Source organism: Sander vitreus, chromosome 8, assembly GCF_031162955.1.
Source record: "Sander vitreus isolate 19-12246 chromosome 8, sanVit1, whole genome shotgun sequence".
Taxonomy (NCBI): Eukaryota; Metazoa; Chordata; class Actinopteri; order Perciformes; family Percidae; genus Sander; species Sander vitreus.
In genome coordinates this window covers 32,120,118-32,135,297 of record NC_135862.1, presented here as the reverse complement: position 1 = coordinate 32,135,297, position 15,180 = coordinate 32,120,118, and the positions used below count along the sequence as shown (strand labels likewise).

Here is a 15,180-nt window from a genome sequence, read left to right as displayed (position 1 = left end):
GATGTGTGTTGGATCGACGACACATCTAGCAGATTGGATACAAATAGATCCACACACAAAGTAGCTTCTGTTAGAAAGATTATAATGTGCAAAGTTCTAAACTAATGTTTCCTAAAAAAAAAAAAAAAGAAAAAGAAAAGGGAGCTACTTGCGGATCCATTTGTTTCAATGAGTCACTGTATCCAATCATATTGCAACTTTGTTATTTAATTGGGAATGAGATGACCCTGGAGTGAACAGGTGTTTTTTGGGGGAGTCTAGTGCCAGAAGACATTTTTCACAGCACTGTATGAATTGAATCCATCAATTCACTATAGTTTGCTTGTCATGTAAAAGCTTTTAGTGTTATGAGACTCTGACTGCATGTCAGCAGGGTAACAGTCTGACTACTTCTTCACAATTGTCTGAACTCATAATATTGTTGGTGCTTTTTAGTCAGTACATTAGTTCACAAATGGGAAGAAAAAAAAAAAAACGTTGAACTTAAAAGTAGATGCTTCCACAAACAGATCTTAATAGATTTTAAGCAAAGCTTCAACAATTAAACTCAACTCTCCTTATAGAAGAAGAGGCATAGATATATCTAGGAAGAGGCCCAGTTGGTTGTTTTCATAGGTTTACTTAACACATGTACGTTCTGATTCCTGCACGCTCTAACGTGCTGACGTACGCTTCTAATAAATTCCACTGTCTCCATGGTGATCAACAAAAAATATCTTTGGGCATTATTCGAAAATGTGCCTAGTCGCCATTTTTTTTGGTAAATTTTCGACGCCAAATTTGCACACACAAAAAAAATGACCCCCTCAAACTAAATACAATGCGATGACCTGGAGTGAACAGGTGTTTCTGGGGATGTCTAGTGCCAGAAGATATTTTTCACGGCACTGTATAAATTAAATCCATCATTCCCTATAGTTTGCTTGTCATGTAAAAGCGTTTAGTGTTATGAGCATAGATATAGATATAGATATATATATATAGATATCTATGGTTATGAGACTCTGACTGCATGCCATAGCAGTCAGATTCAGACTACTTCTTCCCAATTCTAAACTCATAATATTGTTAGTGATTTTTTGGAGAATATCCGTAGCCTACATTAGTTCACAAATGGGTTAAAAAAACAAACAAAAAAAACAACAACTTTGAACTTAAAAGTAGATGCTTCAGCAAACAGATCTTGATATATTTTAAGCAAAGCTTCAACAATTAAAATCAACTCTCCTCATAGAGGAAGAGGCATAGATATATCTAGGAAGACGCCCATTGGTTTGTTTCATAGTTTTAGCTACTTAACACATGTACGTTCTGATTCCTGCACGCTCTAATGTGTACCTAACTAATAAATTCCAGTCTCCATGGTGACCAAGAAAATCTTTTTAGGCATTATTCGAAAATGTGCCTAGTCGCCATTTTGTTTGGTAAATTTTCGACGCCCAAAAAAATTGCGAAAAATGACCCCCTCAAACAAAAATAAGTGTTGTCAAGTCACTAAATTATTGTTAATACATTCTGCACCTATCCCGGGAATTTTCTTTATGTTCCAAACATGAAATAATGATTTTACACGGAGAAAACGTTGTGTAGCGTAGCTAGCTAGCTAGCTGTTCTCCAAATGTATTTTCCCCAATAAGGCCCACTTAGTTCTTTAGCTACCTTTAAACTCAATAAATTGTATTACTTTCATACTGGAAATAGGTTTAAGGCATTTACAGAAATTAATTAATGAATTTGGAAGAAGAAAAACGTGAAACCAGAAGTTTTCTTACTTCCATAGTCGTTGTCGGACACACCAGCAGCTCCAATCTGCAGGTGTCCCTCCCAGGCAGGCGATCGCAGCCGACTGAAAGCCATTATCACAGTTGTTGGCTTTTCCAGTAACAGTAATTAATTACCCAATAGTCCACAGTTATCCACCTAAACAAAGTTTGTTCTCCAAAAGTTCAGCTTTTCAGCATTCAGGTTTTTGCAATAGCGTATGTCAACTCGTGTCAAACTCAGATGCAAAAGGAGAGATTGGAATGTTTGACAGCTTTATATACCGTACCTCGGTCCATCGTCATTACGTTTCTATGACGCTTATTGACGCATGCACGTGCGTGTGCGTTAGCAAGTGAGAGATACATGATCATGGATGTGAGTAACCCAAATATAAATGATTTGAGACGATATTTAACAGTCACATTTAGCCTATATAAACTCACAAAAATCAACTAAACATGATTTGACTATTTTATGAGCTTTTCCAGACATTTAAATGAAAAAAAAAATAAGATAGACCTGTTTGTAAAGTGCCACATTTCTCATGTTTAAGTGCAAATGTTTTTTATACCCTTGATGACCTTTTAAGAGCCATTACAATTTTTGAAATAAAGGAGCATCTTAAAGATATGTATCCGTTTTCACTTCAAACCGATCATTAGATTATTGCATCGTCGAGATTGATTTGTCACTACACCCCTAATGATTTCCAAGCATTTACCTCAATAGACAATAAATCACAATACATTGTATTTGTAGGCTATCGCCCGTTTCTAGACCTAAAGCGTCATAACATTGTCCCCTGGCTGCACCCAATAGGTCCTGAATAATAAACAGCATGCCACTGCAGCCCACTTGAGCATAAAGTTGTCATTTTTGAATCAAGATAGACTGTGTATGTGCAACTTTTGTAATAAATTGATAAAGAAATGGTTATGACATTTGTACTTTGCACAAACGTTAAAATCTTGATTCTTTTCTTCTAACATTTACCCATACAGGATTAGATGAAATATGTCATTATTTGCAGCCAGCAATACTGTTGCTTATATCAGTTAAATGCAAATGTTCCCAGACATGACCTAACTACTGTGGCCAGCAGTAGTTATGTTTTTGTACAACTTACTAGACTATAGATTCAACTGCACTGATGTATACGTCTTCTAAAAACAAGTGTGTGTACATCATGTGCACTGATGGAAAATGTAGTTTTGCCTCCTCTCCACTTGTTTTGGGAACGATGTATCAGGACAAGAATGAAAGAAGATAAGGAGCTTTTTACATTTTTATTCAAGTTTACATGGAGTTGTCAGTGCTCCCCATTTTTGCGAGTCTCCTGCTGCCTGCCTTGGCCACAGTGATGAGGATGATAAGGAAGAAGCCCACAGTCCAGACACCTGCTACAGGCAGCACCACCGTCATCAGTATATCTGAAACAAAACGCCAAAGACAAGGTGGTAGCCACAGTGGGAAAGGACTGCTTTCAATGAGATCTACAGGAAAAAGCAAAGAAAACTTTGAAGGGGCAGAAGTAGAGCAACAGTGATAAAGAAACCGAGCTTACTGGATTGAGGTCTGTCTGGCATTTCAATCCTGATGGGTCCATACGACAGAAGGCCCAGAGTGGGGTCTGCTCTCACTGCTTCTCTTTTACTGATAGAATTACAGTTCTGTAAAGAAAACAAAAAACAGCCAAGATATAGGTAGATATTTTCACAGTATTTGAGTAAAACAAATGAGGCCTTAGGTCGTAGTCATTTTTTTGGGGGGGTCTTTTTCCTTTATTTGATAGCAACAGTGAACAGACAGAAAAGGTGGGAGAGAGAGATGGGGATGACACACAGCAAAGGGTGCTCAGCCTACATAGGGCTCACGCTCTTACTGGGTGAGCTAGAAGCCGCCCCAGGTTGTAGTCAACTTAAACCTCGTGGCTCGCTTTAAAAAAAGTTGCTCTGTGGCCGGGTTGGTTCGGTGGATGATATGAAATAAAAGTAAAAATGTAATTATTTTCTTTACACTCAATTCTAGGTGGATGATAGCAAGCAACATCATAGATTTTGATGCATTGCATCAAACACTGCAGTGCTCCTTAATACTGCAGCAATGCCCCTAGTGAAAACCAGGAAAATAGCATGCATTTGCCCCATAGAGCAAACATAAGAAAATGGCTCAATCTGGTGGAAAATAGTAGAAACTACAATCTTGAATGGGTTTTAATGGGGAAATGTTTGTCCTTAAAACTTGCCTTGCAGGGCTGAGTGCCTGTATTTTGGCTTAACAGTTTATCAACTATTAGGAGCTGAGGTTGAACTTCCAAAGTTGGAAAGAACAAAAACACAGCCATAATGATTGAAAAAATTAAAAAGCCAAAAATGTCCCTAGTAATGCACAAGGGCTAAGACTACCAAGTATGTAAAAGGAATGAGCTCACAGGTGTGCAGGACTTGTGGTCATCTGGCTCGCACAGCTGAACGGTGCAGTGCAGATAGAGCTCGTGAGGTTCTGCCAAGAAGCGAAACATGTCGAAGCTGTAGCGAACGGTGGAACTGTCTCCGTTACGGCCAGACTGTCCTGTGCTCGCGTTAAGAAAGGACACAGTCTGGTCATCCACACACCTGGATAAAGAGATGGAAGTGAAGAGTAGTAATGGTTGACTGGAGTTTATGGTTTAAAAAATAAATAAAAAACGACAAAAGTGAGAAGAACTGTCGATATTGAACTGTTCTGACCCGTGCCGAAGCAGTGTGTGAACATATCCCTCTGTACTGTTCGGCTTTGGAGACTGTGTGGCCCAACACCCACTAACCATTAGCAGGAAGAAATCTGCAGGCTCTGTGACCGTTACCTCCACATACACCTGGACGCACAAAGCCAATCACTGACATGATACAAATAGCTTCACCAAAATGTGCTTAAACTGGATGATGAGCCTGCCTTGTCTCGGAGTTCAATGGTGGGGGCAGTGCTGTGGGCCTTAGAGTAGGAGTCATCTGTGTACAACATCATCTGTATCGTCGCATCAACTTCATCTACATGCATCACCGTGTGATGCTCACTGTGTGCGTACAGAGAAGAGGAAAGAAAAAGAAAATGCCTTTATGGTGAGAACAAACAATTTCAATCTGTACTAAATGTTTTCAGATTGCAGTGCACAGTGAAATCACGTTTCCGGAGGCCGTCAGGGGGCTCTCTGGTTTGGGACAACCCCTCAGATTTGCTTGTGTGCAATATAATTTGGGAATTTCACCACAGAAGCATGCACTAGAACAGAGGGGGATTTCCCTCTAGCATTTTAACATACATTAACTTAAAGGACAATTCCGGCGCAAAATGTGCACAACAGATGTGTACCCACTCGATCGTTGTCTGGGATATGTTTTCATGCTAATCGAATGAATTTGTAGCTTGAAACAAGCTAGCGGGGACCGCCGATTAGCTTACAACGTTAGAATTCGGGGCATAAGGAAAGTAAAAACAAAAAAATCGCTATTTTTAACCACTAAAAGGCTCAAAATATCACCAAACTTCAACAGTAGCATAATGAGGGTCCCTAAATGTTAACCGAAGCATTGAGAACTCTAAGTGTACAATTTATTGAAAAGATAGACCATAAGACACTCGCGTTAATGGTTTACATGCAGCCGCTGTCTTGAAAACCAGTCATGAATTACAGCCGGCGATGCAAACTAAAATCAAAAGCAATTTGCTCACTATATCTGAAATAATCGCACCGATGTAAAACATAACTTGTCTATAGTGTACTTACTCAGTGGATAACGGTCCATCTGGTCCCTTCGGTCTGGGTCGCTGTCTCCAATTTATTTTCGGGACATGGAAAAAAGTTTCAAGTACAGCCCTGTTTATCAGAGAAGGAAATCTTCAGACTGTACAAAACACTGCGTCTCTTGGGTGTCGCGACGCAACAGGTCCCACTCAACACAGACACTCCTGTTCGGTGGCCATAGCTTCACAATGTCCGCAGGTACACCAGTTTCCCGAAGTACGAGGCTGTGTTGCGGCATTGACTACCGGTAGCTCTCTCTCTCTCGTAGCCCTTTCACGGAGCTCCCGCAGCTCTTCGTTCAATAAACTGTCTGTACACTTACAATGTTGTCAATGCTTCAGTTAACATTTAGGGACCCTCATTATGCTACCGTTGAAGTTTGGTGATATTTTGAGCATTTTTAGTGGTATAAAATAGCGATTTGTTTTTACTTTCCCTGTGCCCCGAATACTAACGTTGTAAGCTAATCAGCGTTCCGCGCTAGCTTGTTTCAAGCTACAAACACATTCGATTAGCATGAAAACATATCCCAGAGAACGGTCGAGTGGGTACACATCTGTTATTGACCCCCAGGTTCGTTTTGTGCCGGAATTGTCCTTTAAATGTTCAGTGGACAGGTAAAATTCCCAGGCATTGCTTAAAGTCCCCCTCCAGACACGTTTTAAAGTATGTAAACAATACTATTAATATTTAGTTTAACTTGGTTTTCCCACATAAAAGTGAAAGCACATTTATTCTCTCCCTCATAGAGAAAGAGATTCAGCCATAGGACTACATGTTTGAGCCTCATGCTGGATTCAGACAGGTGCCGGTTTCCAGGTACCGGGGGATGCAATCCTTCCAGACCTGACGGGGGCAGTATATATGCTTAACGTTAAAAATGTTGCCGCTAAATGCTGAAGAAGAACAAGGACCAGCACGGAAAAACAGCGAATAGCCCCTCATCTCCCTGTACGACTTGACCGCATTCAGCTTCTGGCTTTACCGTAGATCTACGGCGGCGGCTTTCACGACTTCACCTGGAACTCCCAAACCGTAAGCGACTATTTCTCTCTGCCGTTGTCTATCACAACCTAACGTGTGCTCTGATAGCACTTGTTTTAACGGACCTCTATAACATCAGTTACTTTAACCAGCCTGGTTCTTTGTGAACAACAACGGCAGTGAGAAACAGACGTAACTAAACATGCTTGCTGTCTGGGAGTTCCAGGTGAACTCATGAAAGACTGTACCATATGCTGGCTGCGTGGTGATGCCAGGCTTCAAAGTAACAGGCTGTGGAGTCCAGAAGACTGACCTTTTTGTAAATCACACTCTCCTTGCCCCCTTCACTCCATGAGAGAGAGAGACCAAATTTGACCTTTGACCCTTTTTAGGAAGTTACTGTATTCTGCCTTAGCATTGCCCACCAAATGACAAAATCGGTCATACCAAGGCAAAAGACCTTAACTTCTATTTTATAGCACAATGTTATGATAATGATAACTTTTACTTAAAACGTAAGCAATATTAACCCTATTGGACTATGATAAAAATGGCTTCACATTTATCAACATATGAAAATGATATTTCAATTTTATTATTTCATTTCATACTCATACTAGTACCACACAGGCAGTCGCATGATTGATTCACACACTCTCTCTGACAGATGTCAGAATTAAGTATGAGAGTGTTTTGATGTTTTAATGCATATAAAGCATGTTCTTCTGTTTGGATATGAGGCACTAATTTAGACTCATTGCAAGAATGAAGACGTGAACATAAAGATGCCGTCATTCACGTGCATATTAAGTAGCCATGTTGGTTTGTTTTGGTCTTATAATACATCCATAGATGCTCTGCAGAGAGGATGGTTAGTTTAGCCAGCAGTTAAGTTCACAAAAATGTCAAAATTTCAAGATTTGTAGCAAACTAAGATAAACAGTTAGACTGCAAACCGACAGCTTTTGCTTGTTTGTCTAAATTCGCCATTTAGAGTAGAGCTGTGTTTGTGTAAACAACGCGGTGGACGAGAGTGGACTGTGCCCAGACAGAGATTGAAATATATTGCTTCCTACATGTGTATGCCTGTAGACAGGTGAGTGGGTATTAATATGCATTTACTTTTAGGTTTTATTGTAGCCTACTTACAGTAACGAGCATAGTGGTATCTTTCCCAGTCAGGTACATGTGCTGCGTGTCAGCGTCGTCCTCTGCTGTGTGTGCATGCGCCATGAAACAAAGAACCTAACTGATGTTACGGTATTCTGCTGAAATGTAAGTGTAATTTGCATCTTTTTTTCCTCTAGTGACAAACGTTGCAAAGATGCAAGTCAGTATAGTCAAGGTCAGACATTTTAGAGGACAAACAAAAGAAAAAACATGTTTACGTGGAGGGGGAGTTTAAGTATAAATAAGCCAAAATGGATCAAAATACATTTTTATTAAAATCTTTTAATTCAACATCGTTCCTTACCTGGAAGAGGGGATGACTGGGAAAGTCAGGCTGGCTCTTTTGATGTATGGATGGATGCATGTGAAGTTTATCTTAATAACCGGGTCTCTGATGATGTTTCCATTAACCCGAGGTTCTGACAGTAGACTCAATGAATAGAAGATGTGAGTATGGTTTTTCTGTAAGAAGGGAAAAAAGAAGGAACTGCACTACTGACAGGGATAACTGCTAAAATAATGTTTCCACTCTGAGGAGACAGATTTGTGCTTGGCATTTAACGGAGATAATGCTCCAGTTATACCTCCAGCGGCTTGCCTCCGCAGGTTAGATATTGGTCTTTAGATATCCTGGACATATAGTGCGGCACACCATCCACAACCTCTCTCTGAGCACGACAAGATTTGTTGGGAAAGTGCAAGGACTCCAGTGAGACGTTGTGATACTTAAAGAAATCTTCTGTCGCTCCGATTGCCATGTGGTCTCTGCCACACATAACTTTGAGGTTTGCATCTGTAAAAAAGAAAAAAAGTAAGGTAGTTAGGTGTGTAAGACAAGTGACTGCTTGAGATTCACAGGAGGACACTGTACCGTTACGTGTACACAGTAAACAGTGCAGTCACGGCAGTATTTTTCTTAGCTTCTGTATAGTATTCTTGCCTGCTTCTCCAAACTGGGGGTGTGCCAAACCATCTACTGTAGGCGACACACCGTATAGATAAACCTCATACATTCCCACTTCAAAAGATCTGAACTATCCCTTTAAAGGAGGGCAATGGAATGAAGGCGTGGAGGGTTAGCATCTTTTGCAACTCGCTCCAGTCACTAGGAGAGATTAATAGCCTACCCCTCATCAACTAGCATTTAAGTTAAGGATGTACAGCTATACTAAATGCATCAAATTTACTAATTTGATTTATGCGTTTGTGTCATATGGACAAAACAAATGTTCATCTTTTGCAGGCAATTTAACTAGGCCTACATGTGTAATAAAAAAATAAAAAAATAATCAACCTAAATGGATTTTACACTGTTAACATATATTATATAACAGAAGTTAACATGAATGTCTCCTGTGATTCTGGAGGGGAAAAGATAACGCTGATGATGATGTCATTAAGGTTATTTACCAGGCAGGGAGGGTCACAATGATGCTGTGTGTTGGCTGCATTATGGGAAATGTAGGAGCCAATGTTTCTGTAGCCTAACAAGGAATTCAAAATTTGTATATCTGGAGACACATGTGCCCATTTAGGAAATTGTTGGAAAATAACTATAACTGAGAGCATTTTTGTGACAAATACTTTTCAAGCTGAGTGAATTACAAAAACATTAAGTAAAAACTGAATATAAAATGTGCCTACGTTTGTCACATTGGTCAGCATAATATCCAGTGGTACATTTGCAGCTTCTTTGGTCTTTAGACAGAACACATCGCGTGCGGTCATTGCAATGCTGCACACTGCAGATACCTGTAGAAGAAATGACTTAGCATAATAATTCTTCGCGAAGCTGCAGCACTTTTGACATTAATACAATATGGACACCCTTACCCTCAACACGTTGGCGCGTGAAGTCGAGGAAAAGCACGAGGACCACGCTCAGCTGGTTTGAAGAATGAACATTTACACTTTAACTGTGTAAACTGTTAAATCGTTTATTTACCGTCTAGCTAAACTTCATTATCACATTAGCCTGTCCAAAAAACAAACAAACACAGTTTACATGAATTATCAATAATGTTCTTTATCTACACCCACCTTCAAGCCGATTTGAATCATTGCCGTAGGCCTACCGTTTAGCGCAGATAGGATATATATATATATATAAAGCTTGTTTTTAAATGCGATGTTTTCAGTCACACGGGAATGTTCCTCTCCGTTGTCTTCATTTCCAACACGTCTGATGCCCTCCAATTATGCACACCTGTCAGTTTGGGCTGTGGTGCTCGTGTGCTCGCAGTGACTGTGTGTGCTCGCGATAAAAAACCGACCTTTCTCGAACAGGAGAAATGAATTGATTGAACCAAGACTTGTTATCTCTTGCCGGACATCCTACACATTGAGAGAGAGAGAGACAGACAGACAGACAGACAGACAGACAGACAGACAGACAGACAGACACACACACACACACACACACACACACACACAGTCTAACCTTTCACAAAATATATTGGTGAGTTCTCTGTCTAACTATCTTTGTGGGGACCCGTCATTGACATAATGCATTCCCTAGCCCCTTACCCTAACCTTAACCATCACAACTAAATGCCTAACCTTATACCCTCAACCTAACCATAACCTTCTAACCCTAATCCTAAAACCAAGTCTTAACCCTCAAACAGCCATTTAAAGTTGTGGGGTCCAGCGTGTTGGCCCCACAAAGCTGTCGGGACCATGGATGTATTAAGAGAACGGTTGGGACCCCACAAGTATACTGTATTCCCGGTTTTTGGACCCCACGAATATAGTTAAACAAGAACACACACACACACACACACACACAGTCTAACCTTTCACAGAATATATTGGTGAGTTCTCTGACATAACCTCACTATTGTCAGCCAAAACTCAGTGCTTAAAGGGATAGGCCTAGTTTTTTTAATTTTTTTATTTGCAAACTTTTACAAATGTGTTATACAGTGTTTGAACAATTCGGCATCGTAGTCCTACTTACAAAACATATCAGTTGTGGTCGTATGAGGTAGCCTACTTATCCCTAATAAGTGTATCAGCCGTTACCTACAGTAGCCTAGCTGGCAGTCTACACGCCCCGTTTGGAGAAGGCAGGAGTAGCCTACTGACACATAAGCTGATCATGTAGGCCTACTGATATGGACGGGGCCGCAGCTAAACATATTTTAGCCACCAAAAAAAGGCTCACCTAAAAAAATTTAGAATATTTTCACAGCTTTACCTTGCCATCAGGCAGTCTGGTCAAAGCCACCAGACTCCTTTGACGTGTTACTTTGTTAGTTCCTTTACACTTTCCAAACACTAAAGTCACACAATAGCACAAACTAAAGAAGGAATAAATTAGTTTTTTTTAGTGTCAGCAGGTCAGCACAGTGTGGGGCTCAACAGTGTCTTAAGGGAAGGCCATAAGTGGGTCACTGTATTTCCTACAGTGCCAGCTGGTCACACCCGCAGGCTGCAATTCATATTCTCAGAAATCATCAAGCAAGCCTCTCTCTCTCTCCACTATTTGAGTGCAGGCCATCTGTCTTTGATGGGACAGATCAGAGCCAGAATATGTTGTTGATAAGAGAGGCACCATGATTGATGATGCAGGTTTGCAGCATCCATCTGGTGGCAGACTAGAATGCCTTAAAAATGAGATGATGTATGTTGTAGTGTACCCTCCTTCTCTGATGAAGCCTTCACGGTAAAAAATAAAAAATGGTCTACAAACATTCAGATGGGCAGGGTTGTTTGCAACAAAGGATGGAAAAATTGGTTATAACTGGCTGCGTATAGTTTAAAAAAAATCTATTCTCTGTTTAGAAGTGTGCCAATAGCCACAACAAAAGCACGCTCCATTGAAACCTCATGACACAAAAATTGAAATAAGCTGTAAATTATTATTTTATTGTGCTGCTACAACCTCAACTGCACACATAATAATGTTATTTATTAAGAGAGCAAAGGGGTAAGCAAGATTGAACACGTCTGGAGAGAAGGGTTTATAAAATATGTCAGTTTGCACCTGTGAATGTAGCTTGGTTTTGTCCTAATGGGAAGAATTGATCTTCACATTATTTTATTCAGTATACATTTGTGGTTCTGATACCTGAGTCTATGTAAATGTGAGTCCAAATCATTAAGTGAAAAAAAAAAAAAAGCTGAAATTGATGTTATGAATGGGTGGAAAAGACACAACTTCAGCACATCTGGTGTAATTGACAGAAACCACATTCATGTTACATAGCAAAACACTTTACAGTACACTGAAATAATTTCCCAGATTTTTAAAAGCACCCTTATAGTTGTGTGTGCATGCTGTACCACTGGACATCGACAAATCCATGTAAACACAACACATTTTTTCTTCTTCTTGCAGCCCCTGCATCATATCCCTGGGCACAGCAGCGTCACGTGGCGATTCTTAGTCTCGTAGGCAGTGGTGTGGTGCCACCCTGGTGTTGTGAAATAGCCGGGTTATAGGAGGTGTCTGTCATCGGCCTGATTCACAACACCAGCTGCGGCGCACACACCTGAGAGGCACGTCTTCTGCTGCTGGACGTATTAAAACACACAAAGAGACAAGGCAGGTTGTAACAAAAACCACCGAAAGAGGAACAGCTCGTATATGGTGAGGAGTCTGTGCAGCAGATCACCCCTTTGTGACTGGCTAATCGGCATCTGAGTTTAGCTGAGGATAGCTAGTCTGATGTAATGTACATGCCTGGGGGGGTTTTCAGATTGTCGGGCGTACTGTTGGAGGGGCAGTGGTGAGTCTCTGCTTCCCAGCACTGGGATGAGTACAACAGCATGGATCCCATAGTACTTGGCTCTGCTGTGTCTGTGGCCATGGCTGAACTCAACATCTCTGGTAGAGTTATGTGGAGCAGCCAAGACAGAATGAGCCTCCATCTGTGTTCTCTCAGGCCAGACTGAAGGACAGAGAGTGTGGGCCACACATTAAACAGAGGGGATGATGGGTGATTGTTTCTGAAGATTTGCATGTGCTTGGTGGCTTGCAAACCTCAGCCAACACCAGTTTCTGCTGCTCTATGTATTGGTAGGCGGTTGCCGGATACTTTCTTGGATGTTTAAGTAGATTCCAAAGGTGTTGTTAAATGGTTACTATGGTTGTTTTTTTTCAGATGGTTGCTAGGGTGTCTCCCTGTGGTACAGTATGCTGGGTGATACCATTCAAGCCATGCTACATTTAAGCGTTATACTTTGAGAAATTACAGTTCAAGCTAAAACTGTTGAAAGTTTAAATGACATTTGAGACCAATTAATGACCACTGAACCATGACGTCCAGCAAACTTCAAATAAGAGCAGATGTGAGCATTCTTCACAACCCCTTTCACATTATTCTCAACAGGAAAAACAAATGCCAAAACTGGGACAACCTAGCAATAAATTGACTTTCTTAGATAATACGTCAAACTTACACCCCAAAACTTGTTCATATAGTAAAATATTGTGAAAACCTTATTGATCAAGAGGAATGTCTCTTCCCTTCGCTACCCCAGACATTCCTACTCTTGACAGAGACAGAGAGAAATATCCCTCCAGTCCCGCAGTCGACTTCAAGCCAACCAACCATCTGCCAGGGGGACAGGACGTGTTTGCACTACAGCCTGTGGAAACATGGCAACATCCATGCTCAGGACCGGGAATTGTAGACAGTAACTTGCTCATGTTAAACCAGAGGGAACTGAACTGAAACTGACTATTCTTAATTTCCTTTCATCAACACTTCACTCTGTGGATAGATGGGCTAAAGAGTTGTTTAAAGGTGCTGTAGGTAGGATTGCGAAGATCCAGGATTTAGCCAAAAAATTTGAACATCGACAACTTCTCAGTCCCTCCCATAGACTGTATATATAATGGACCAACAGATCCCGTTGCTCTGGACGGAGACCAGTGAAGGATATTAGAAGCACTTTTCCGGTGAGCGCTGAGCGTTACTGCGCAGCCTCCAACTGAGAGAGACGACATAATGTGACGTGAGCAACCTGTCTGAAAGTTGTAAGTCCTCTGGTAGCTGTGCCAAGAGAAATCTCAATCATTCCGAATATTGCAGAGACGGAGAGCGTAGGTATATGTAAGGAGAGAACACTGACACAGGCTAATTATTGCTAACTAAAATGCTAGTTAACATTAGTAATTCAACTTAAACAGCTAATGTAAGTCGAAACTGCCTGCGAGCTTCTCCTGTACTATACGGTAATTCCTCTACTATGCGACAGTAAGTCGCGTGGTTATGACACAATCGTTAGCCTATTTTTATAAAAACGTCTGCTACGGAGCCATAACGTGAGGTACAAGGTAATGGAGCCTTTCATACATTGTCGTGTTTCTTTAGAAATAAACAATGGACAAATAAAGTCTTTAAACGCTGCATGTGTAAAGTTATTCGCTGTCAAAATGAATGGCAGTCAATGGAATGTTAACGTCGGGTGATCGTTTGGTAGCATCAAAATGGCGCCATAGGAGGTTTGAGCTCTGAAGCGAAGCTTACCCCTTGGTCCCTCCCCCCTTTCTGCTAAAGCCCAAAACGGTCTCCTAAGCCACTCCCCCCACAAAGGAGAATGAATGTGTGTGCATAAGCAGTGACTGACACGCAGTTAGACACCCCCCCTGGCACTGATTGGTGCATCTGAACAGGGAGCGGTGGATTTTTGCAAATCACACTACAGGCTGTAGGTGGTGCCAGAGGAGCTGGATTTATTTTTAAATGACCTGCTTCATGTAGTTCTACTGGAACATAGGGTCAGTTTCAGCAAATATGACAGAAAGTTAGTTTTATAAGTCTTACCTACTGCACCTTTAAGAATTTGTTTACTTTATATTGACCTCAATGTTCCAACAAGATGCCTCTTCTTAGTGTCTAAGTACCTGCAGCTGCTCTTTAAATGGCTCAAACACAAAATCACAATGTCTCTCCTTCAAAACAACTGTACTCTTATTGTGTCACCTGAGGTTTGTTTCATTATCATTTGTACATAAGAATAAAACAACGTGCACAAATTAGGATAGACATTATGGAGGACTATGTTTTCTTTCAATCTGTAAATGTGTACACCATGTTATGAGGTGTTGTATAAGAATCCCACTCTCAGGACATCCATCACCCTACATGGATATGTACGCACATGAGAGGAGCAGCAAAACAAATTCAGGGTACATTTAAAAATTATTACTGTCCAATTTGAAATGTATATGGATTGGAAATTTACACGATTACAAGACATTGAATTAAGTTGCATAGTAGATGCAGAACTATTTTGCTGTCCTTTGTCTCTCTTACATGAAAATTGACTTGACTGCTGTGATCAATTAAAGAAATTAATTTTAAAACAGGCAAAAATAAAGAAAAAAAAAGATGCAATAAACATTTAGTGGTTTGAAATAAAAAAAAAGACAACTAAAAATTAAACTTATTTTTTTTATTCCAAATCATCAAAGATACAAATATGAAATGACAAAACAGAAAAAAAGAGAACAGAACCAAAAGACC

General features: G+C 40.5%; 2 protein-coding genes across 2 annotated transcripts in view; both read right to left on the bottom strand.

The window, feature by feature from the left end:
- Positions 1–3,060: 3,060 nt before the first annotated feature.
- zpd (zona pellucida glycoprotein d) lies at positions 3,061–9,763 on the bottom strand. Its single transcript, XM_078258067.1, has 10 exons — positions 9,743–9,763; positions 9,536–9,587; positions 9,347–9,454; positions 8,287–8,495; positions 8,007–8,164; positions 4,699–4,819; positions 4,494–4,621; positions 4,196–4,379; positions 3,329–3,434; positions 3,061–3,194 (listed from the first exon to the last, which is right to left on the bottom strand). The coding sequence occupies exons 1-10, from the start codon at positions 9,761–9,763 to the stop codon at positions 3,061–3,063; spliced, it is 1,221 nt and encodes a 406-aa protein (XP_078114193.1).
- A 5,331-nt stretch (positions 9,764–15,094) lies between these two features.
- nup93 (nucleoporin 93) overlaps positions 15,095–15,180 on the bottom strand; it is a 38,038-nt gene continuing 37,952 nt past the window's right edge. The window contains exon 22 of the mRNA XM_078257852.1: positions 15,095–15,180. This exon is cut by the window's right edge and continues 319 nt beyond it. The gene's annotated coding sequence lies outside the window, so the exon portion shown is untranslated.

Bases quoted from the DNA above. Each gene is read 5' to 3' on its own strand.
- zpd (XM_078258067.1), bottom strand. From the start codon at position 9,763: ATGATTCAAATCGGCTTGAAG. The intron at 9,588-9,742 runs GTGGGTGTAGAT...TCTTCAAACCAG, and splicing joins TGATTCAAATCGGCTTGAAG to CTGAGCGTGGTCCTCGTGCT. The intron at 4,622-4,698 runs GCAGGCTCATCA...TTGTGCGTCCAG, and splicing joins CCATTGAACTCCGAGACAAG to GTGTATGTGGAGGTAACGGT.